The following is a 24,984-nucleotide window of genomic DNA, read 5'->3' on the forward strand; positions in this document are numbered from 1 at the left end:
TCACAGCAGCATTATTTACAATTGTCAAGATATGGAAGCAACCTAAGTGTCTATCAACAAATGAATGGATAAAGAAGCTGTGATATATATATATATATATATATACACACACATATATATACATATATATATGTATATATATATATCATTAAATATATATACACAATAGGATACTACTCAACCATAGAAAAACAAAATTTTGTCATTTGCAGCAACATGTATGGATTTGGAGGGCATTATGCTAAGTGAAATAAGTCAGAGAAAACAAATACTGCATGATATCACTTATATGTGAAATCTAAAAAATATAGCAAACTAGTGAATATAACAAAAAAGAAGCAGACTCACAGATACAGAGAACAAACTAGTGGTTAACAGTGGGGAGAGGGAAGGGTGAAGGAAAATAGAGGGGTAGGGAAGTAAAAGGTATAAACTATGGACTATAAAATAAGCTACAAAGATATATTGTACAACATGGGAAATATAGCCAATACTTTATAATAACTATAAATGGATTTTAACCTTTAAAAATTGTGAATAACTATATTATACACCTGTCACATATAATATTGTACAACAACCATACTTCAATTTTTTAAAAAGTTATTATAAAAAAAACCCATCCTCCTCATATGACATGATAATTCACTTTGATAGATGACTGAGTTCTGGAGCTAGGGAAAGAGAAGGGTGTTGAGAATCAGTGATTGTGGAGGAGATAGAGTAAACAAGCTTTATAATGTGCCTTAAAGTAAAAACAAACATCCTGTGGGAAAAAGTAGCATGAACGGTTCTAGCCAACTCAACCTCAAGAGATTTCTCCTTAACAAGCTTCTTCCCTTACTCTCCCAGTTCAGGCAGATACACCTCTGATTCTACTCTTGGTTTGGCTAGGTAAGAGATATTTTACCTGAAAAAAATAACACTTTACTATTTATTTGCATTGCCTCATTTCATTCTAATCTTCACAACAACCTTATGAGTTAGCTAAGGCAGGTATTACTATTTTCATTTTACAGACGAAGAGACGGAGGATCCAAACGTTAAGCTAGCAATGAGTACAAAGCCAACGTGGAACTCAAACAGGAACGCTGGATTCCCAGTTCAGTGTTCCTTATATTGTGCTGCTCCTATCTGCCTTTTAAACACATATTGTTTATCCTGTATGATAGTGTCCTATTCAGAGTGTTTATAATTAAAAACTCATTAACTGCAGTATGTATTTTAATTGATGGACTCCACTGATGTCAGAAACCACAAAACCACTGATTCATCAAATTGAGTAGGAGTTCAGCCAGCTATGGAATTTATTCAACCATCTCTGCAGACATTACTAATATTTTCCTTAAGCAACATATCCTCGAAAAGAGATGAAAGCAAAAGATCATGGCTAAAGCAAAGGGAGTGGAACCCCACCAAATGTATTGTTGAAATTGTTGAAATGTATTGTTACATGTTAATTTTTTGGTAAAGCTTTTGTGTCCTCTAGCGATGTTTCCTGCTTCTATTTAAAAATATGTATATATAGGGGCTTCCCTGGTGGCGCAGTGGTTGAGAGTCCGCCTGCCGATGCAGGGGACACGGGTTCGTGCCCCTGTCCGGGAAGATCCCACATGCCACGGAGCGGCTGGGCCCGTGAGCCATGGACGCTGAGCCTGCGCGTCCGGAGCCTGTGCTCCGCAATGGGAGAGGCCACAACAGTGAGAGGCCCGCATACAGCAAAAAAAAAAAAAAAAAATGTATATATCATTGTTAGATGTGTAATTGGCTCTCATGAAATATTATTTTCTCAGTCCAATGAAGAGAATTTATTCACATATATTTCAAAATAATAAAATTAGAAATTAAGAGCTTGAAAAGAAGAAGAAATGTAATCCTGAATATAACCTCTAAAACTGGAGCTATGTTTAGAGACTCTAGAATCTTCCTGACACTAGAATAATATTACCAAGGAATATACAATATTTGAAGTCTGTGTGTTCATCTTTAATTTAGATATTCTAATACTCTAGATTTGGAGCATTGATTTTTTTAAAGGATTTCCTGTCAACTATAATCATACAGGTGAAAAGTGACATGTGAGTCATAGAAAGTTGGTCTCTCTCCTTGTGGGAAGCAAAGGGTTTATGCCTGACTGGCTAATCCCAGAAAATCTGGAAGAGAATACTTAATTTGATCTAGGCAGTGACTGACAAAAGGCTAATTTATTTTTTTTTCAGGATTAAAAATTAAGATCCATTATTGGGAACCAGAAGAGATTACAACAGAGAGACCCCAGCTATGCATAGAGGATCCTAGCTTCTCCCTCTTCCTCCCCCCAAAACTGGCTTTAATTTCATCAGGGTGGGGGCATGGGCTGCCAACTACAGAATTTCTCCAGCTGTTGAGCCATTCCCCCTGCACCAAGAAAAAGTCTTCTCCTGCAGGCTTCCTCCTTTGATTGTTATTGATTTATTAAATCTGGCTTCTCTGGGTTAAAGGGAACTAAGAAATATTCAGCAGAATCAACTTGTAAAGTAGTAAATTGGTTTTTTTTGTTAATTATGTTCCTCTGGACTTTGATGTCCAGATGAAGGTTGTCCCAGTTATCCACTGCTGCATACAAGCTATCCCAAAACTTAGTGGCTTAATATAAGCATTTTATTATAAATCATGATATTGTACAATAGGTCAGATATTTGGGCAGGGCTCAGCTGGGTGATTCTTCTGTCCCACATGGTATGGCATAGGTTGTTTGGTGGTATTCTGCTGGTGGATGAGCTGCTCTGGAGGATCCAAGAGTGTCCAGAAGGTGTGAATTGACAGGTACTGACTATCACAGAATATCTCTAAACAGGTGGTCTCAGACCAATGGGAATTTTTGCATGGCAGCTCAGGGCTCCCAGAGACCAAGCGACCCAGGTGGAAGCTGCAAGGCTTCTTACAACCAAGACTCAGAAGTCCCAGAATGACACTTTTGCTGTTTCCTATTGACCAAGCAAGTTGCTAAGGTAAGCCTAGGTTCATAGGGTAAGTTATCAGACTTCACTTCTTAATGAAGGAGTAACAAAGAATTTGCCTCAATTTTTAATCTATCATAAAGTCTGTAGCCATTGAGCAAAGGTTGCTGGAAGCAGTCAATTAAGTTTCTATGGTAACACAAAAATAAAGATTCACACACTTACTCCTAAGTCTGTCATCTCAACTCCATGTAGACTTAATTGCAATAATTCTTGAAAAGTAGTGCAGTGTGAATGAATGCTCATAGTAGCTTTCTTCACCCACCCCCATACAAACAAATTTTGCCTCTCTGATCATTACCTTAAGCATTGCAGAGTCACCCAAACACAGTCCTGCCTCAAGGACTCTGCCTGTACTCCTAGATAGAGCCCCTCAGTCCCAGCTCAGAATCCCAGAACTCTACTTATCTAAGAAAAAAGATCAAAAACATGACCACGGTCTTCCCTGGTGGCGCAATGTTTAAGAATCCACCTGCCAATGCAGGCGACATGGGTCTGAGCTCTGGTCTGGGAAGATCCCACATGCCATGGAGCAACTAAGCCCGTGTGCCACAACTACTGAGCCTGCATTCTAGAGCCTGCGAGCCACAACTATTGAGTCCATGTGCCACAACTACTGAAGCCCGCGCGCCATGCTCCGTAATGGGAAGCCACCACAATGAGAAGCCTGCGCAGCACAACAAAGAGTAGCCCCTGCTCATGCAACTAAAGAAAGCCTGGGCAGAGCAATGAAGACCCAACACAGCCAAAAATAAATAAATTTATTTTAAAAAACAAACAAACATGACTAATTTTCAGTTTATATCACTAAACTATTCTGTACTTATCAATGGAACCAACATAATTTGAGGATAATGAAGGACATTTTCTACCCCAGAATGAAAACATTAATTTCTGGGGTGAGGAGAAGTTGTCAGTGGGTGGGAGTTTCATTTATTTTGTGTGTGTGTGACAAAAATAATACAAAAATAAATTTTTGATGTAAAATATCAAACACTACAGAAGCATATATATAGAACCTAAGTTGGCTCAGGTTGCCATAACAAAATACCTCAGACTGGGTGGCTTAAACAACAGAATTTTTTTTTTTCTACAGTTCTGTAGGTTGGGAAATCTAAGATCAAAGTTCCATCAGGCAAAAAAAAAAAAAAAAGTTCCATCAGGGTTCTCTCCTCCTGGCCTGCAGACAGCCACTTTGTCCTCACATGGCCTTTCTTCGTTCAAAGTTCACTCAGAGAGAGTAAGGAAGCTCTCTGGTGTCTCTTCGTACAAGGACACTAATCCTACGGGCTCAGGGCCCCACCTTTATGAGCATATTTAATTTTAATTACTTTCTTAGAGGCCCCATCTCCAAATACAGCCATTCTGGGGGTTGGGGCTTCAACATATGAATTTTAGGAGGATATGGCTCAATTCAGTCCATAGCAGAAATTCAGAGCAAAATCTTTGTCACCCTTCACCTGCCCTCTTCCCAAGCCCCTGTTTTGTGATTCAAATGTGGTGTTGGAAAGGGGCTGCTCTTGGCACACCTGAGAGTCTGACATACTTAAGAGCTCCTTGAGGATTCATTGCCCCAGATCCAAATGCATTAAAAAAAATTTCTTTTAGCAAATCCAGTGTATTACATCAAATACAATCACCAGTCCTTTAAGTATTCCATTCATTTTATAAAAATATAAGAGTGTATGTTGATTTAATTCAACTGTAAATTTTCATTTTTATAGTCAAGGAACTTTAAAAACCAGAGGTGAAACAACTTCTACAGTCAAAATTTAAAAGCTGTTGCCTTTGTTACAGACATGTCCTCAATAGCAATTTAAGATTAAGGACTTAAATAATGACCAAATTATTTGTGGGTGGGACAGAGTAGATTATACTTGAAATATCCTGATGATAGAGGGTAAGTATGTGGGAGTTTCACTAGGGATATCAAAAACATTACTTAAGTCGTCTCACTTCCAGCACTACTCTAGTCTTCATTAAGATTAATTAATTAATTAAGATTAGCTAATAATCCTGTACCTGAATCATGCAGTTAAATCCTCAACCTCTCCTTGGCTGTGCACACACAGACTTAGAGCAGGTGGCTGATTCATTCATTCAACAATTTACTGAGCACCTATTCAATACCAGGAGCCTCTCTATGTACTAAGGTATCAAGATCAAATAAGATATGGTCTTTGCCCTTAGTGTGTTTAACTTTAGGTAAGATAACACATAATGAGTTAATAGTTGCAACCAAGAAGTACTGACACTAGAATAATAGTTGGTTCAGGGTATGGAGAAGCGTAAAGCTGGGTGTAGTCAATCAGCTTCTTGGAGGTACATTTATAGAAAAAGCAACTTCAAATTATTATTAATGAATCAATCAGATAATATTTTCTCGTCAGGCTGTTGCCAGCCTCTTAACTCACTCCCATATGCCCCAATAATAGAGGCAGAGTTTTATTAAAAAGCAAGCCCTGTGACACAGTGAAAGCCCCCTTTGCCTCAAGTAAATAAACAAAGACAAATTTTTATCAAACACAGAGCTTTGTTTGACAGCAATGGATTTATTTGCTAGCAGACAATGTACAGACATAAACGTCAAATACTGTTTTCAGAGTGCATTGAAAAGCGGCGCTGCAGGCATGCCTGTGACCGTAGGGCCTGGCCACTCCTGACTACGGCCTGGAATGTGAAATTGGAGGCTGATAGTGAACAAAAGGACACGTCAACTAGGAAGTTAGTGCATAGAAACACTTTAGTGCACAAACAAAGCATTAAAATACAATTCGGCTCTACAAATACCAGAGGGGGCGATAAGTCCACTGAGGTCATGAGTCAACTTTTCAGGCAGCTGGAATGATTGGATGCCGATTGCTATCAGACAAACCACCATCCTTTAATGCTTCTGATTCCTACCTTGTGCCCTCTTACCACATTCAAGTCTCAAACATTAGAAGGAATTATCGCATTTGCTTGCTTCTGGGATATTTTACCCTGTCTCTAGGGAAAGGGAACATTATGCTGCTGAGTAAAGCAAACGTCCCCGTTTAGGAACGCACTATGTGGAGGGATGGGGGGGCGTGGCCTCTCCTAGACACACTGAGAGCTAAGGCTGGACCAAGCAGTCACCCTCCCCGTAGGTGGCACAAAAAACTAGGGGACATTGGTCCCACAACCCAGCGCCTAGTGGTGCAGGTACAGAGGCTGCAGTTTTCCTAATGCAAGGAATGCAAAATAGCACAGTGGCATAAAAACAAGTTGAGGCAAGTAGTCTAGCACGGCAACCCGGCAGGTGGTAAGCAACTATACTTGGCAAAAACCTCTGCTTGTCTGATAAAGGAATAGAGGGTGGAGAAGTTTATACCAATGGAGTTATTCCTCTAGTATGCAGGGTTCATGGACCCAAGCACATGGAGATCCTGTTCTAGAGAAAGATTGGATGGTTTGATTGGTCAAGTAACTGTCCAAACTAAGAAAAGCATAACCAAGTAGAATTCCAGGAAAATGTGTAGATGTGTGTGATTGGGTGGCAGGTGACTAGCACTGAACTAGATCATTAAAAGACCCAAGCTCTGGGACTTCCCTGGTGGCACAGTGGTTAAGACTCCGTGCTCCCAATGCAGTGGGCCTGGGTTCAATCCCTGGTCAGGGAACTAGATCCCACATGCATGTCACAACTAAGGAGCCTGCCAGCCACAACTAAGGAGCACATGTGCTGCAACTAAAGGAGCCAGCGAGCTGCAACTAAAGAGCCCGCCTGCTGCAACTAAGACCTGGCTCAACCAAATAAACTTAAAAACTAAATAATATAAGATAAATACTAAAAAAAAGAAAGATCAAATTCTTAAAAAAGAAAAAAAAAAAAAGAAGCCCCAAACTCTCTGAAAAGAGTTTGGAGACCCTCCCTCCCACTATGCCATACATTTGTCAGGAAAAAGATAAGAACACCTACTATTATAACTTATCGTTCAACAATGAACCGAAGAGTCTAGACAGTGCAGAAAGGTAAGAAAAAGAAATAGTATGTATAAGAATTGGAAAGGAAGAAAGAAAACTCTCAATATACACAGATATGATTTTGTATTTATAAAATCCAAAGTAAATTACAAATAAGTTACTTGAATTAAAAATGGCTTCACAAGGTTGCCATTTGCAAAGTCAATACACAAAAATCAATTGTATTCTGTACACCAGCAACAAACAGAAAATAAAATTATTTTTTTAAAAAGAAAATTATTTAAAAGATATTATCTTCTTATAACCTTAAAAACACACTATTTATATAGTATCAAAAGATAATTTTTAAAACCTAGGAATAATAGATGAGTAAAAATTCTACCAGAAAATTGTAAGATGTTACTCAGAGAAATTAAAGAATAACAAAATTACCTGAAGGATACTAGGCTCATGGGTCAGAAGTGCTAAATTTGTAAAGATGTCAGTTCTCCCTAAATCAACCTAGAGATTCATAACAATCTTAATTAAAAGCCTTTTTAAAAATATTTGGCTTTTAGGGGCTTCCCTGGTGGCGCAGTGTTTGAGAGTCCGCCTGCCGATGCAGGGGACGTGGGTTCGTGGCTGGGCCCGTGAGCCGTGGCCGCTGAGCCTGCACGTCCGGAGCCTGTGCTCCGCAACGGGACAGGCCGCAACAGTGAGAGGCCCGCGTACCACAAAACAAACAAACAAACAAACAAAAATATTTGGCTTTTAGTAAATCTTAAAAGTTCTCATCACAAGAACAAAAATTTTAGAACTATATTCTGTGACGAATGTTAACTTGACTTATTATAGTGATCGTTCCACAATATATACAAGTATCAAATCATTATGTTTTCATCTGAAAAGAGTTTGGAGACCCTCCCTCCCATTATAATACAATGTTATATGTCAATTATACCTCAATTTACATTTTTTAATAAAAAATTAAAAATATTTGGGTTTTTAAAGAATATTTAGAACCTGACCATCTTTTTTACAGTTTATATGGAAATGCAAAGGCCGAGAATAGCCACGATGCTTTTGAATAAGAAGAAACTGAAAGTACTTGCTCTGCCAGAATTAGGATAGTGCAAAAATTGAAAAATATGAAGCAAAGTAGAGAGCTCAGAAACCCAACTCACCTCATAGGGCAAAGGGAGCACTAGTGAGCAGTATAAAAAAGCAGTCTTTACAATGAATGGTTCTAGAAAATTGAGTGTCCATAGGGAAAGAAATCAACTTTTGTATAACACACAGAAATCAATTTCAGATGGATTCTGGAATTGGAGAAATAGCTCCTATATGACCAATCTTCCCTTAGATAAGAACCATAAACTTTGGACAAATATTTCTTTAAGAAACCTCTCTGAACGCCTGCAGAAAAACCAAAAGCAAACAGAAACACAAGGGAACACACTTGGGAAAAGGGTACAGTACTAAGTGAGTTTCCCATTTTTATCGTTTTTTGCTTGTAAAATATCTTGCATGTATACAACAGTAGACGTGAACAAGAATGCCTATAGCAGCAAGTACACATGGTTAAAAACTGGAAACAACCCCCATGCTCATCAGCAGGGGAGTCTAAGCAAATACACTGTGGTATATTTGCAACAATTAAAGATTACACAGCAGATGAATACACTCAGTGACATGCAGTAACACTGAATCCAAACAACATAATTAAACGAAAAAAGTTAATCAATAAAGATGACATACAAAAGTTTAACTTATAATAACATTTAAAGTTAAAACAAAAGGAAAAACATACATTTAAAGGATACACATAGATGAGAAAAGTTATATAGCTAAATTTAAAGATCAAGGGAATGAAAATTGTTACATTGGGTTAGGGAAGGCAAGTGTAGAGTTTTCTGGGGAAAGGATTTGATTTAATATAGGTTTACCAGCAGATTTTATTTTGGATGGTAGATTCATAGGTATTTATTACATGATTAAAGAAAGAAAGAGAGGGAGGGAGGGAGGAAGGAAGGAAGGAAGTCACTGATGGAGCAGTTATGAGAGTGTATCATGCACCAGGAATTGTGATTAAAACAATTCTGTGTACTTGGATCTTACAAAAGAAAGGTAGAAAGAGAGGGGTGAGGGAGGGAAGGAAAGAGGGAAGGAGAGAGAGTGGGTTGGACAACCAGGGTTAGGGGAACATACAGACTGAGATTAGATATCATTGTCATAAGGTTCCCTTTTAGCAGCCCTTGGCTATCAGAAAAAAGGTAGAGATTGGGTTCTGTTTGGCACCGGCAATTGTTCAGTGTTTGCAGTGGGAAGCCGGGGAGTGAGGGATAGTGAGTTACAGCTGAGACCAAACCTGTGCTGACAACCACAGGGGCCAGGGGGAGCCTGGCTGCCAGACACCAGAACTGGACGTAGGGGTGCTGTTGTTACGGGCTTGGAATGCATTAGTGAAGAGATTACCATTGCGCACTCCTCCCTCGCACAGGCAGCACAGCACTGAGTGAGTCACAGAAGGCTTGAGGAAGTAGGTGGAACTGAGAATCTGAGCCAGGAAGGAGCTGAGCCTTCAACTGGGACTCAGAGTGGTGGTGGTGAAGAGCATCAGCTTAGCTCAGACCCCATTTCTTCCACTTATGGTTGTGTGACTTTGGGTGAGTTGCTTATTCACCAGCTCTAAGGCTCTGTTCCCCAATTGCAAACTGAGGTAACACTTACCTCCTAGGATTTTCCTAAAAATTAAATAAGATAGTGTATGTAAAAGGGATAGTAACTCAGGAACTCAATAAATGATAGTTATAATCAAACTGCTCAACCAAGCAGGCTCATCCTTAGATAGGAAACTGAATCTGGGAGGGAGTAGCACACAGGCCAGAGCAATCTGGAAGCTGGAAAGGACAGCCAGACCTCCTCATTCATTTCTGGTTTTGCTCACGGATAGCTCTCTCCCACTTACAAAAAGCACTTATCCTAGAGAAAAGTCAATCCCTCCATTGCTTATATAGGATTCTCAGGATCTGAAATCAGTACTTTGTGAAGCTGTCTGTCTTGGATTATTTGTATTGTCTTTTTTCCCTTCGGTGTTTAATTTGGGGGTGGGGGTGAGGTGGGGAGGGAAGGATGGGGTGAAAGGGAGCTGTTTTTTATTTTGTATTTCTTGCTCTATCATCTAGGTAAAGCTCTTTTAGAAAATGCCAGCCTGAGTGAGTACTGTTAAGGAGGAATGAAGAAAGGCATTCTCATAATTAATCTGTATAGACCCAGCTTCCCAGTATGGCAGGAGCAGTGAGAATAAAGGGACAGGAATCTCACAAGGATGAAAATTTAGTAGTAACCAGTCAAGGGCCACACTTGCAGCCATTCACTCTAACCAGGACTGCCTGACCTAATTCCTCATCTCTCGGGCTTTATGTGGACCACGTGTTTGGGATCTTTTCCCCTTATGGAGGCTGACGGAGGTGGGGCTGATAGGAGTACAACTAGGGAACTAGTTGTAGGAACTAATCCTACTAGGAGTAGGATTAGTAGGAACTGTGACAAAAGCCTGAGACCGGCTTTTGTCAGTTTGCTCATTTCCTCCTTAACAGGACAAACAGGCTGTATTACTTTTCTAGGCAGGTCTGAAAGCTTACGAATTCTTTCCGTGCACTCGCTTAAGACCAGGAGCCCAAAGCTCTCTAACTGCAGCTGTCTGTTCCCAGTGCTTCAGGTGCCACGACTTGGCCCCTGCACTTTGAAGGCATCACCTCTCCCACCCTGTCACTTCCACTTGGTCACTTCTCAGTACCCCACTGGTTTCCTTTCTTTGCTGTGGTTTCACCTCCATGGTTCTAGAAACATGTGACAATGAGCCATCTGGGTGAAGATCCAGCGAGAAAACGGAGATGGAATGGATGGAGGAAAATGATTTAGTTCACTCTGATCCCTTGTCTTCTGTTGGGATCCAAATATTCTCCCCTCTTTTATGGAAGAGAAAGAGAAAGAAGAAGAAAGCCGGTCAGTCTGGTGTTGCCAAGGTATTTTTTAAAATTCCCCCAACAGCCTCATTGCTGCCTCCTAGTGAAAGTTTTAGAATTGAAAAAAGACCATTTACAGGGAGGACCTAAGGGGAAAAGAAGAAACTGACTTTACACAGACCCCCAAACTTTTTCTGAGCGAGTGTCTGCCTCTCTGTTTCTGATTAGATGTATTTGTGATCACGGGTATTCCTTGGCCACAAGGCAAATACAGAGCCCGCACAGACTCCACTGATCGAGGTCCACTGTTCTTTGGGTACTCACAATTGAGTTGGGAATATAAAGCCCATAGAACTTCTAATTCTCTTTCAATTTATTTTTCCTTCACTCTTCACTCACACAGACTACTCTCTCTCCTAAATCTTGGTATTTTTTCACTTTTAGGTCAAAATGTACAAGAACAAATAGATAACATTCTATCAATTCAAACATAAGGTCTGTGGACACTAAAACTGAACTGTCATTTCAGTATATAAGAAAGAGAACGGCAAGGAAACTTACTTGGTGAAAGGCTCAACCAGATTTGGGCAAGAGGTGTGAAGGTTGGTTAATAACAGCCATGCTTTGCTGCCTTCCCTTCACGCAGGGCTCATTGTGAAGGTCTCTCCCTGGACGGGAAGGCTGTAGGCCAAGAATACTGATCCCCCAAAAACCAAAATTAAAAACCAAATCTCTTCTATTTTGAAGTTTCCTTTGGTGAAGAACCAACAAGCACGCAAACAGCCGTTTTCTTCTTAGGTATGGGAACACCTTTTCCCCCCACAGTTCAACATTCATGGACTTAAGAACTTTCAGATTTGGTTCATTTAATAACCCTAAACAGGCGATACTGCACAATTTATGAAACTATATCCCAGGAAGCTTACGCACTTTATTTTTATAAGATATTGCACATACAAGCATACATTTCAATCACATATGCAAACATTTCTTTTCATGGTAATAATTTATTGCAACTGATTTTTAAACTTAAATTTGAAAAGAATGCGTAATAATTTAACTCACCAATATAGAAGTTTTTCTCAATCCTTATCCTTTTGTATATATCAAAGTAATTTGGGGGATTAGACTCAACTTTATTCACAATGTTTTTAATGAATAACAGTTTTCATGACTTGCATCCTTATACACATGTTCTTTGTATGACAGTGTGTAATATTTTTGTGTCAAACCTATCATACGAGTTAGTAGGTTAAAAGCTCAGGGATGATACTTTTCTAGTTTATCATCACAAAACAGTATATTTAATATTCTAGTCCATGTGATTGCACCTGCTAGGGTTTTAACGTTGCTCCACCCAGAGTCTGTGAGCAGCAGAGTGTTTTTACAGAGCCTGTAAAGGAATATGGTTCTAAAGAAATCAGTCCAATTGTTTTAGCAATACAAGGGCTGATACAAAGTAAACATTTGCAGTGTGGTATCTTAAGAAAGATAGCCACTCCCATACATTTCACTGCTGATTTGCATTTCTATATGTCCTCACGGCAGCTAAAAAAAAAAACCCAGCAACAATCACTATTCTTTTATTAAAATGAGCAATAAAACGAACTTAACTTTAAACTAAAATTCATGGCCTACAAACTTTTTATTTAAGTTCAATCAGTACTCTGTGTCTGCATATGTGTCTGTGTATGAATTGAACATGAATTGCTGGGAAGGCTTAAAGAGTTAATTGATTATAGAACTTCCTACTTGTACACACCACATGGCTAGGTCAAATCCAAACTGCCAAAGAAAGAAGGCAAGCAAGTTCTCCCTGAAGGGCAGGCCAACTGGTGAATGAAATCCCCAGACTGATCATGTTATAAGTGAGCTGCAGCACACCAAGAAGTCCGGAAAATACGCAAACAAAATCACGCTGCTTGATTTTTGCATTATGTCACATATAAAGAAAAAAGCTGCTCTTACTGAAGAAAATTGTGCTTAACAGCATAAAAAGATTCCAATGTAGAGTGATTAGTATGTTTCACTTTTGTCTTTCAGAGAAACGTTTTATACTTCTTACTGATTTTGAACACCTCACCCTATCCGTGCATTTAAGTGAGATACTGTGAGTTAACTGTACCTTAAAGAGATCAGCATATGGATGACTGACGACTAGAATAGAAACAAAACAAACCCCCAGAATTTTAAAAGATCGGAATAGTCGGCCAAGGATGCCTGGGCTAGGTCCTTTTCGAAAGGGTTGCCAAGAGCACGCTCGGTCCCTCCTCAGTTATTTTTCACTCCACTGCCTCTGACTGGATGCATCACCAGTGCAAGAAAATTCGGGAAGCATCTGCTGCAAGCAACCTCTGGACCTCCAAGGAAAAGGAGCCCTTTCTTGCTAGGAAAAGTCTCCAGCGTTTTTTAGGGTGGGTCCCCTCTTCCTCCGAAGCTCGTGAGGCTCCCCTCCCCGTGCGCGCCTCCTTCGTCCTGGCAGAGGCTCCCACAGCTGCTCCGGCCGGCCAGGGTAGCCGGGATGACGCTAGGGGGTTGCCAACGCCAAACAGTGCGCAAACTCGGCGGCGCGCTCCGGACTCTCCACTCGCCTAAACCTGCTCTCAAGCGAAAAGGGGTGGGAGGAGGAGTGTGAGGGGGGCGGAGGGGATCCTGTTTAATTCGCGGTCCTGGGGGTGTGGGAGCGGAAGGAGGCTCCGCGGGGCCCTCCTCCCTCCTGGAGTCCTGGGCTCCACCTCCTCCTCGTGGCCCCAGATATACACACACTCAGCCGCGGCTGGACATGCACACCCAGCGCCGGCTCCGGGCGCGTGCACACGCAGGTAGCGACACTCACCTGAGCCCGTGCACAGGGCGCCTGTCGCCTCGGGAGCGGCGGACTGGCGGCCTGGGCCGCGGAGGGGCCCCCTGTGCTGCGGGACTGCGGGAATCGGGAGCAGCCCCAGCGCGGACCTGCGAACTGAGGTGATGGCGCGTCTTCCTTAAATCCCTCCCCCACCCCGCACCTCCGCCTCCTAGGCTCTCGCCGGGGAAGCCAGGAGAGAGGGGCCCCGGGCGCGGAGCACACGCGGGCGCACGCCCCGAGGCGAGCGCGCCGAGAGGGGCGCCGCGGTGCCGGCGCAGGAAACTTGGGCGAAGTTAGTTGCAAGTCCCGGGCGGAGGCCCAGAGGACCGAGGAGGGGACGCGGCCGGTGCTGGGCCCGCCGCGCTGCCCGGAAGCCGGGCCGCGCTCCACGCCCGGTGCGCTCCGGGAGCCCGAGTCGGCCGGAGAGCCAGGAGGGGCTTGGAGCGAGCGGAGCCGGCATGGCTCGAGGGACAGCGAGACGCGGCGCTTCGGCGAGCCCCGAGGATTTCCTTTGAGGCCCGGAGATCCTAGGCTCGCTCAAGCCTCATCCAACCTCCTTCCCCAACCGGCAGCCGGAGAGGAAGACCCACGAGGCAGGTCTCCCCGCAAAACCCCAGCTCATTAGGGGGGTTCCCGTCAGCGCGCCCTGCCTGCCCCGAGTGAGGAAGACCGGCTGGTGCTGCAGTATTTGTATTTATATCCATTGCTGCGCTCTGCGTTCCCTTGGTGCGCCCGGACCCTCCTCCGTCTCCCCCCTCCTCTTCCTCCTCCGGGGCCACCTCCCCTCCTCCCCCCACCCCCATCTGCTACTGTCAAATGAGAAAGTCACCGAGGAGAACCCAAACACTCCAGCCGCCGAGAGCCCCCTTTGGCACTTGGCAGCGCGCGGCGGCTGACTCCTCTGCTCAACCTGGTGGAGCCTCCGCGACGCAAGTTTCCCGGCTGCTGTGCCTTTAACAGAGAAAAGACCGAGGACGGGGAGAGCGCTGCCCGGTGGCGGCTACCTGCGGGGAGTTCGCGAGCGAACGCAACTGGAGAGGAAGGACAAAAAGAAAGCAAAGGGCAGACTGCCCCCGTGGGGTGGGGACACCGCCGAGAAGTTATCGCGCCCCGGAGAGGATTTTCCCGAGCGCCTGGCCGGAGAGAGCAGGGCGGCCAGGGGAGCGGCGCGGCCCGGGGCTGGTCCCCCGGCCCCCTCCTCCCGGGCGGGAGCGACGCCGGGGTGCGAAGTGGGGCGCGGCGAGCGCGGCGGGCCGATAGGGTCCCCGCGGACGGCCAACATTGATTTCCTCCGGGCCGACAGCGACGGCGCGGGCGGCGGCGGCGGCGGGCTGCAGCCGCGGCACGGCGAGAGCATGTCCAAGCCGGTGGACCACGTCAAGCGGCCCATGAATGCCTTCATGGTCTGGTCGCGGGCTCAGCGGCGCAAGATGGCCCAGGAGAACCCCAAGATGCACAACTCGGAGATCAGCAAGCGCCTGGGCGCCGAGTGGAAGCTGCTCACCGAATCGGAGAAGCGGCCGTTCATCGACGAGGCGAAGCGCCTGCGCGCCATGCACATGAAGGAGCACCCAGACTACAAGTACCGGCCGAGGCGCAAGCCCAAGACGCTGCTCAAGAAAGACAAGTTCGCCTTCCCTGTGCCCTACGGCCTGGGCGGCGTGACCGACGCCGAGCACCCGGCACTCAAGGCGGGCGCCGGGCTGCACGCGGGCGCGGGTGGCGGCCTGGTGCCCGAGTCGCTGCTCGCCAACCCCGAGAAGGCGGCCGCCGCCGCCGCCGCGGCTGCCGCCCGCGTCTTCTTCCCGCAGTCGGCCGCCGCCGCCGCCGCAGCCGCCGCCGCTGCCGCCGCCGGCAGCCCCTACTCGCTGCTCGACCTGGGCTCCAAGATGGCAGAGATCTCGTCCTCCTCGTCCGGCCTCCCGTACGCGTCGTCGCTGGGCTACCCGACCGCGGGCGCGGGCGCCTTCCACGGCGCGGCGGCGGCGGCTGCAGCAGCGGCCGCGGCCGCCGGGGGGCACACGCACTCGCACCCCAGCCCGGGCAACCCGGGCTATATGATCCCGTGCAACTGCAGCGCGTGGCCCAGCCCCGGGTTGCAGCCGCCGCTCGCCTACATCCTACTGCCCGGCATGGGCAAGCCTCAACTGGACCCCTACCCCGCGGCCTACGCCGCCGCGCTATGACCCCGCGGGGCCGCCTCGCGAGGACCGGTGTGCACACGTGTACATATGTATAGGTACGAGCTCTGCGGCCTCCCCGAGCGCCCTCCCGCGACGGGGGCCCCGGTTTGTATGTACATAAGATGTATAGGTGCCAGGCGGAGGCAGAGAGGCCAGTCGGGGCGCGAGTGGCCGAGCGCGCGAGTGCGCGGGCGAGTGTGCGTGTGAATTCACAGGGTCATTTCAGACCTGCACCCCGGCAGACAACTTTAAAGAGGGCAGTTGTATCTCGCAGCAGTTGATGTTTGCGTTGCACTTCGGAACCTGTTGCGTTATGGCCCACAGAGGTGGAGGAGTAACTTTTTGATATGTTGGGCTTTCCAGCTTTCTTTGTTGGAAGTTTATTGTCGGTTTTGTTTTTGTTTCCCATTATCTTTCTTTTATTGTTATTATTCTTTTCTCCTGGTCGCTGTTGCATGCACTCTGTTCAAATGTTGGGTCTGAAATGGTTGGCACAAGGGAAAAGCTGATCTGTGTCATTAGTTTCTCGGAGCGGGATGGCTCTGAACAGCCTTGCTCCCTATTTGTACCGTTTGAACTTTGCAAAATCTCTGTTCTCTCAAGCAGAACCCCCAGGCCGGATCCATTCTTGACCAGTGACCGGCTCGAATCTGGCCTTTTGTGTGTGAGATGATCACGGTTTCTTTTGTTTATCATAGCATATGCAAATCAGAGCAAGAGCTCTTTCTCGAGAGCAAGGACGGCAAACAAGAAATATGTGTGAGATGAAAAGTTGTCAATTGGATTTTCTCCCTTAAAAAACAAACAAACAAACAAAAAACCGCTAGAAGTCTCCCTGAGTCCACTCGCTTGGATTTTTGACACAGTTTACACAGAAAGAGAAAAGGCATTATTCCTATTTTCCCCTTATGACTTGAGTTTCACTTTAAGATTGTAAATGTGTATATGTCCTTGAAAACATTAAGTCTGAAAATGTGTTATTTGCGTTGCCCTAAATCTGAGTCGGTTTTAGACTCTAAAACATTTTGAACAAATGTCAAAGTTAACTTTTAAAAATTGCGGGACTATTTCAGAACCGCAATTTTATCTAAGATTAAATCAGACTTTTTTTGTCTGAGTGGCAATTATATATTTATTATTTAGCAAAACAAAACAAAAACCAGAATTGTTTTGACAGATGCCTCTCTGTTTCAGCTAGCATTTCTCCAACTCAAACCGTTTAAATGTGTTTTGGAGTTCCCTCCCTAACTAGCTTATTTTTTAGATCACCTGCAATTCATTTGCAAATTATGATAAAACACATTTTAGAGAAAAGAACCTCAATTGTAGCTTTTTTTCTTTTTAAATGTATATATTTTGACTAATGTTTGTGAATGAAGTTGGCTAACATGTATTTAGTTTCATTTTGGCTTTATGTAATATAAAGTTTTAAAAAGTTTAAGTATTGGTTTTAACCTTTATGTGTAAATGGTTTTCTTGTGTGATCTTCTAATTTAATATTAGACGTCTAAGCTATATCTGTAAATTAGAATCCGACTATCACTCTGTTCATTTTTTTTGAACAAAGAGTTTAAATAAAGCCTGAACCAGGGAAAAGAGAAAATCCTTTATTTCTTGTTGAGTTCCTAACAAGATTTTTATCTGAATTGCCCTTACGTGCCTGGTCCAGGTGAAGTGTAAGGTATCCTCCAAAGGCAGCCTTTGTTTCACTTTTGAATAGATTTACTAGGAAATCTAAATCAAGCCATTGTTATTCAGAGCCAAAAACCTGATTTATCACATTTTTAATCGTGAATAGGAAAGAAGATAAAAAAAAAAAACAAAACCAAGTAGTTGTATTATCTTGGGGGGGGGCGGGGGGCAGGGAAGGCATTCAAGAACCAGTAGAACAGAGCCCATTGAAAACATCCAGACCGTTTAAAGCATTTCACTAGTTTCCAGTAACATTTTAAGAGGAGAAAGTTGCCTGACCGCTTTATCCTGTTAGCTGGAGAGCTCCAGCGCTTAAATCAGTGTAATTTGTTCGTGTATCTTTGGCATATTCCTTATTTACACCTTAAGATTTTAGTTGTAAGGATAATCACTGCTAACGACATTTTACAACTTTGGGCCTCTTTAAGGCTTTATTCTGTCATGCTAGTGGCATTAAAATAGAAATATAACAAATTCTAATGGAGAGGGTTGAATTTCCAAGGCTGGACAAGTTTCCACTGGAGAAAGGTTTGAAATCGTAAAGGATTTTAATATTAGAAAAGAAATTACAGGGCGCCAGGAAGAATATCAGAGAAAAAAAATTAACTGTAGGGACATCTTTATTTTCGCCCCACCAAGATAGAAATTCTCAAGATACAAGACTCAACTAGTCCTAAACTAGTTTCTCTACCGACAGAGACCGTCTCTGGAGCTCCACGTCTTTATAAGCGATCCAACTCTTTAAAGTCATTGTTTTTCCCCAACGGAATAATATTTTAAGAACCATGAAAAGTTTTGGAAATGTGAAAAATAGGCTCTGCTGGTTTGACCCTGATTCACTAATTAAAACGATCCCTCTCCTGTTATTCCCCGAGCTCTTTGCAATATTATAAGTTAATTCATATGGTTCTGAGCGATTATGCAAAACTAATTTGGACTGTCCAGGGGTAATTATCCCTGACACGGTTAATTAAATCCTTTCAAGGCTTCGTCTTTCCCTTTTGTAGCAGCCCATCACTTCTCAACACGGAACTTCCTGCGGCTCGCTGGAAATCACCCCAGTCCTAAATCTTAGTCACCTCCCAGAGCCTTCCAGCTCGGCCCCGCCGGCCGAAGGTTCCCCGCCCCCTCCCGTCCCCTCCCCTTTCCCTAATGATCGGCGTTTTCTGGGAGCAACGCTCCGGAGTGTTGATGAACGAGAACAGGACTAGAAAGACGGGTGAGGGAGGGGGGAAGGATGCCGCGGGTGAGCACACGGGGTCACACAGTCAACAGATTGCGCGGCTGTCTGAGTAGTCCACAGGCCTACCGGGGGGACTGGTTTATCCCCACCCCGATCCCAGTGGTCTTGCTAACAAGCTGCGCCTGGAGAAAGTCTCCCTCCGAGTTAGACTGTGCAGAAGTAAGGGGGTGCGACTCGGGGTCAAGAGGGCGTGGAGAAAGGGCCGGGTGTGTCTGTGAGGGTCAGAAAGTGACCCGTAAATACAGCCCTCGGACTAGGCAAAGAGCTGCTGCGTGCTCGAGATCTGTCTCTCTCTATCCATCTCTATCTCTTTCCCCTCTTCTCTCCTCTCCTTTCCTTCCTTCCCTTCCTTCTTTTTGCTCTTCTACATTTTCGTTCCTCTTTAAGGTTTAAAAAAGCTACGACATTCCTTAGGTAGTCTCTCGGTTGCCTAACGGCTTTAAACAACCCTCACACCCGAGGGGCCAGGAGTGTTGTGTTGCCCTCGGGCTTTGAGCAAACAGGTGGAATTGTTCTGTTGCAGCCGTAAGGACCAGAGCTGGGGGACGCTGCCGTGCGAGGGATGCTTCCAGGGAGCAGTGGGGCTGGCTGCCGTTGTCACTTCATTTGACAATTTCCTCCTCCTCTTCTCCCCCCCACCCCCCGAAGAAAGTAGAACGAAACAGCATGGATCTCTCTTTCCCTCCCCGCCTCTGGGTAGCCTAGGCGAGGGACGCAGAAGATGGAGAGAAGATTCGACCATCTTCCCTGAGCTGAGAGGGACCCGCGCGCCAGCCAATCAGAGCGCGGCTCTGCCGCTCCCCGCCGCCGCCGCACCCTCGGGGAGAGTGAAGTTCCCGCAACTGGCCCGCCCGAAGGATCCGTGTCTTTCTTGTGCTCACAGCCCAGCGGAGGCAGAGAGAGCGCCAACCAAACTTTATTAATCTCTCCCCGTTCTTTCTCTCTCAGCCCAGTGCATCTCAAAGGTCAGCCCTCTTCTTTTAAAAGACTGATATCATTAATTCACTGACAATCCCTCCACCAACCCCCCATTCTTTTTTTCTCTCTTGCAGGAAAAAGAAACGGGGGGGGAATAGTGAAAAGAGGGGTTTTTTTATCCTTTTTTTTTTTTTTTTTTTTTGTTCTTCAGTGGGAGCGTTTAGACAGTCGAGGAGGTTTTGTCCAGGAACAAAACGCAGGGTTGGGAGGTTTTGTGAGAGCGTTGTTTGTTGAAGTGGAGCTAAGAAAAAGCGGCGGCTTTCTCCTCATTGTGAAGAAACCAATCAGTGGTATTTGGAAAACTGTTAGCATTGTGCACTTCTTCTGTGTCCATTGTGAGGCGTTTCTTTTCACAAGGTTTTTTTTTCAGCCGATCCAGCTGGCCGGAATGAATAGCGGTGCAATGTGTACACGCTTTGTCCCTCCGGCCTTCAAGTAGCCCCCATTGAATAGACTAAGTTGACACTGCGTGACAGTGAAACAACATAATAAAAAATACATGAGCCCCTGAATAGGAGCAGGCGCATAAATAAATAAAATGGGTGACCAAAACTGGATAAACTGAATGACAAAACGGTGAAAGGGGAACAAAAAGATATTTAACACGCTACATTAGCATTAGAATGCGATCTACAAGGCAGAACAATTGATGAATAGGTTTACCGGCCAAGAAAGAAATGGACTAAATGCCCTTTGAATAGATATGCTTTTTGCAAGGGCTTTGAATAGATATGCTTTTTTTTTTTTTTTTTTTTTTTTGCAAGGACTGAATGGGAAAAGGTAAAGATGAAGCTATGCAAATGAGCGGGGGAACTTTTTATATATATTCTTTAAACACACACACACACTGTGGGAGGAGAGTGCTGCCTCGGGGTGTTTATAGAAGCAATAGTTGCCATTATTAGCATTGTCTGCAACAGATAGAAATTGAACAGGTTGGGATAATATAGGGTAGCAGTAATTATTCTTCTAATTAATGGTCCTTTGCTACTTTAAAAAAGAAAACAGGAAAGAAGTAAAAGTTATGCAGAAGTTATGTTTCTTGTGTCCCTTCGCCCAGCGTTGGAATCCGTGGAGCGGCAAGTCTGGCCATTCCAAGATGCATTCTGATTTTAGAACATTCCAGGGAGCCGATCCTTAGACTCAGGGTTTGGGGCCTGCTTTCCATTTATACTGCGTTTTTGAGAGTCTCATACAGTGTCTGGTACGTGGTAGGTGCTGAATGAATAGTTGCAGAATGAGTGAACGCATGTAAGTTTGATGGAGGAACCCTGGCCTCCTGTGGATGTCGGGGAGGAGTAATACCAAGGATGGCTTTCGCATTTCACCGCCCCTAACCTCCACCTTATCTAGGGGAGTGGTCCAAATCCTGAGGGGTTTTGTCTTCAGCCTACCTGGGCCGCTGCACAAGTGTGAAGACCAAACAAGTGACGAGCAACTACTGCCCCCCCATTCCTCTCTCTGTCCTCACCCCCAAATCTGCCCCAAAGCTTGTGAGCAGTCCCATCTGGCTGCGTAGAACATTGGACCCACCCCCTTAAAGAATTAGAATACACTTAAAGCTTAGCTGTCTCTCGCGGGCTTCTCGCCTTGGCTCCTACCCCCCTTTCCCCTCCTGGCTTGTAAGCCTTTGACTGAACCCCACGCAACAGGGAACCTCCTGCCTGAATTGCTGGCGGAGGCGGGGCGCGAACCGGCGGAGATCTGGGCTGTCCTCAGGCTCCCTTCGCTGCCCCGGAGGCGGGCGTCGGTAACCTTGTCAGTTGTTTTATGTTCAAGGGTTGACCGCCAAGCCTGCCTGGGTGCTGGGCCACCCAGCCGTCGAACTTTCCAGCGGCTTTCAGCGCTGCGCAAACTTAAATGAATAATGCAAATTATAGACGGCCCAGCTGACACGTCCCTGCGAACGCGCGTAGGTTCAGAGGGCGCTCTGAGTAGCAGCTCTCCCGACCTCCCCGACGGCCGGCGGGAAGCTGGGTTCTGAGAAGCAGTGACAACTGCTTCTGAATTGTTGAGACAGAAGAGGGGGGGTGTCCCGAACTTTAAAAGCAGTGTTTCCCCCCCACCTCTTCTTTTTAAAGAAGCAGTTGAGCCTTACCAAGTGACGGGGGTCGCGCGGAAGCCTCGCATATTTTAAAGTGTAACCCGAGCCTTCGCGGTTTCGGCTCTACTTAAAACATTCAAGTTCCTAGAAACCGACAAATCTGAAAAACTTGCAAAGGGTTCTATCCGGATAAACCCGTTGGGAGTCACTCTGAGGAGATAAAAAGCACAGAGATTGGGGTGATGGGCAGTTGTGGGAGGCAGTGTCCTGTTGTTCCAGGTTCCAGGTGGCCACTGGGCCTTTGGAAACCGCCTCAGCGCAGAGCAGGGAAGTGGTACCCACTAGGCAACGACTTCAACGCCTCCGTTTTTGTGACCGCCCCCCGCCCCCGCACTCTCCCCAGCCCCTCACTGCACGCTTTGTCAGGTAGACTCCATCACCCTTGCCGCGGCTGCCCCATCATTCACACTTGACTGGAGGAAATAAAATCGGCTTTGGTTTTTTAATTCCTTTCGAAGATTTCTCTACCTGATTTCTACCTCCTTTGGGCTCCTTGCTTGATTGGGGGAGGGGTTATTTAGGGACTTTTTGACAAACAGAAGAAGTTTAGGTACTAATTGTAAACACCCCGTTGCTCTCCTTGAATGTATTTATTGTCATATTAGCCGAAGACTTGGAGACACATGGCCTATTACTCATTTCAAGGCTCTAGGCAAAGAATTCTCCTACTGAGATCGACCAGTAAAACCAGATTTCTTAAGGGAAATTACGAGGACGTCTTCAGTCTCTCTTCACAAAATGACGTTAATGGATTGTCAATTTCATTTGCGCACCCTCCTCTCTACCCACCTCACCCCAGCATTTTATTTTGGGATCACCCCAAGGTAATTAGCCACTCGCAGAAAGCTTGAAATCCCGAAAGGAGAGGCACAGCCGAGGATAACAGAGACCAAGTGAGGCTTTTCAGATCGGTTGCTCCACGGGGGCCATCTTTTCATACGGTCAGGAGTGGAGAGAAGTGTGTTTGCAGAAGACGGAGTACCTTTAAAAGGGCTCTCAGGGGGTGGGGGGTAAGCTTTTTGCTTCCTACAATGTCACCACGGTGACATCCGCAGTGGACCCAGCCTGTCCTCCATGGAGTCCCCCGCAGGTACTGCCACTGAGCTCAGGGGACTCTTTAGCTCCTTTCCTATTTGCCCTGTGGGTATTTCATGTCCAAAGCTCATGCACGCGCACATGCTAAGAAAACACACACACACACACACCTGGTTTGGAGCGGACCCCGGTTTATGTATCACCAGATGGTAAACCCCGAGCTTGGGAGTAGTCTCCGAGATTCCGGCAGACATAGAAGGTCTATGCGGACATCAGGAGTCGGAGGAAATTGTGTGGGATTAGAACCGCGCTCAAACACACACGAATTCTTTTTATTATTATTAATATTTTTAAAGTTAACTATTTCTAGAACACACGCGAATTCTGCCCAACAATCGTTTGCGCATCTGCTCTCCCTCGCTCTCTCCCACTTGGCCGAAGTTTTGGTAATGGTGTTTGTTTTGAACTGGATCATCTAAATGGCCTAGACGGCCTCCCTCTGCCTGCACACACCGGCTCAGTGACTGGGAGTGAGACAACGCACGTAGAGCCTGGGAGGGGACATGGAGAACCACTTCAGGGAAGTATAGGAAAAGCGGGTGCCGGGCGAAACGGAAGGAAGGAAGGAAGGGAGGATAAAAGAACAAATCAGGAAGAGAAAAAGAGCTGCCTTACTACTGACACTCCCTCTTGCCCTCAGGTTCAACACCTGGGGAAGGTGCTGCCAGGGCTGATGAGCGGGACACGCCGAACGGCAGGAGGAGGTGAAGGACCGCGGACCTCAGCCGCCCCCGACACTACCTCCTCCGCCAAGCCCCTGCTGGTTCAGCCCCAACTGGGAAAAGAGACTGCCCCCTCGGGGAGGGAAGGCACCGGGAGGCGATGATCACGCGGGCCCTGGAAGCTTCCGCGTGGCACGGGGGGATTTGGAAGCAGGGGAGGGTCCTGACAGTGCCCTCACCCAGACTCGGCGACCCCTCCTACAGATGAAGGGAGTCACGTTAGAAAGACGAATCTCTAAAATTGGGGCCAGCCTCTCCCCCACGATATTAACTCCCGCGAGCCCACAGTGGGAAACAGACTCTGTGCAGCCTGAAACTTACTTAAGAAAATTAAATCACAATTACGAGGCGACTTTAGAAGAGGGGTCGGTACCAGCGAGGGACTGTGAAACTCAAGCTCCTTTTCCTTCCCGGGAAATCTGCCCCCGATAGACCCTCAGGACTACCAAGGAGCTCGTCCCCAGCTCCATCGGTGAGACAAGAGCCAGCGGCAGAAAAGAGGCCCTTAGCTAATGGCCCACCGGCTCCTCAGCCACCGCCCCGCCTCCGGCTGCTCGCCGCGGGGGCCGGGGGAGACACAGGCGCCCACAGCTTTGCCCCAGACCGAGGCTTCTTTGCGCTTCTGGATGCCCACTTGCTATTCCTCCTTTTCAGGGGCTCGTTTTTCTCCTGCAAACCTAGCCCTGAGTAAGTAGTTAGAGCGGCTGATTAATATGTATTCAAACGGGCTGTTTAAGGCGGCGTGAATAAACATGAGCCCGCGGCGGCGGCGCCCAGCCGCTCGCGCTTGCCTCTTCGGACGCAGAGAGCTGGAACAGGCGAGGCTCGCGTTCATGATCCGGCGGGGACAGAGGTCGCCCGAGCCAGCCCGTCATTCTGCGTCCCCACGCCCGGGACACGCCCCCCACCTGGGTGCCCGATGCACGGCGGACGGCACAGACCGGCGCGCACCCACTCCCCGGGGGGCTTGGGATACCGTTTCCTCTCTTTCTAGAAAGCTGCCTCGACCTCTGTTACAGAGGTGCTTACTTTGAGAACCTGGAGGTGGGGGACGCGAAGGGTGCTCCCCTCACCCCTCAAGTTTTGGGCCAGGGTTACCCAACCGAGTCTCTGCGCAAAACTGGGGGGCCCTGAACGTGCCCTCGGGTGCGCAGGACGGAGGTCGTGACCCACTGCGGGAAGGAAGACGTCGAGCTGCGGATTCGAGGGAGGGGAACTCTCGCAGAAGATG

The 24,984-nt window shown here is 46.2% G+C and overlaps 1 protein-coding gene across 2 annotated transcripts; it reads left to right on the forward strand.

Moving 5' to 3' along the window:
- Positions 1 to 13,596: 13,596 nt before the first annotated feature.
- Positions 13,597 to 24,364, forward strand: SOX21 (SRY-box transcription factor 21). 2 transcript variants are annotated; one of them, XM_067712947.1, is made up of 3 exons: positions 13,597 to 15,975; positions 19,503 to 19,819; positions 23,672 to 24,364. In XM_067712947.1, the coding sequence occupies exon 1, from the start codon at positions 15,092 to 15,094 to the stop codon at positions 15,920 to 15,922; it is 831 nt and encodes a 276-aa protein (XP_067569048.1). In that variant the 5' UTR covers positions 13,597 to 15,091; the 3' UTR covers positions 15,923 to 15,975; positions 19,503 to 19,819; positions 23,672 to 24,364. The 2 variants fall into 2 exon arrangements, with proteins under 2 accessions (XP_067569048.1, XP_067569047.1); XM_067712946.1 differs by lacking the exon at positions 23,672 to 24,364 and having other exon boundaries at positions 19,503 to 20,344.
- The last annotated feature ends 620 nt before the right edge of the window (positions 24,365 to 24,984 follow it).

This window comes from Pseudorca crassidens, chromosome 18 (genome assembly GCF_039906515.1).
Source record: "Pseudorca crassidens isolate mPseCra1 chromosome 18, mPseCra1.hap1, whole genome shotgun sequence".
NCBI lineage: Eukaryota > Metazoa > Chordata > Mammalia > Artiodactyla > Delphinidae > Pseudorca > Pseudorca crassidens.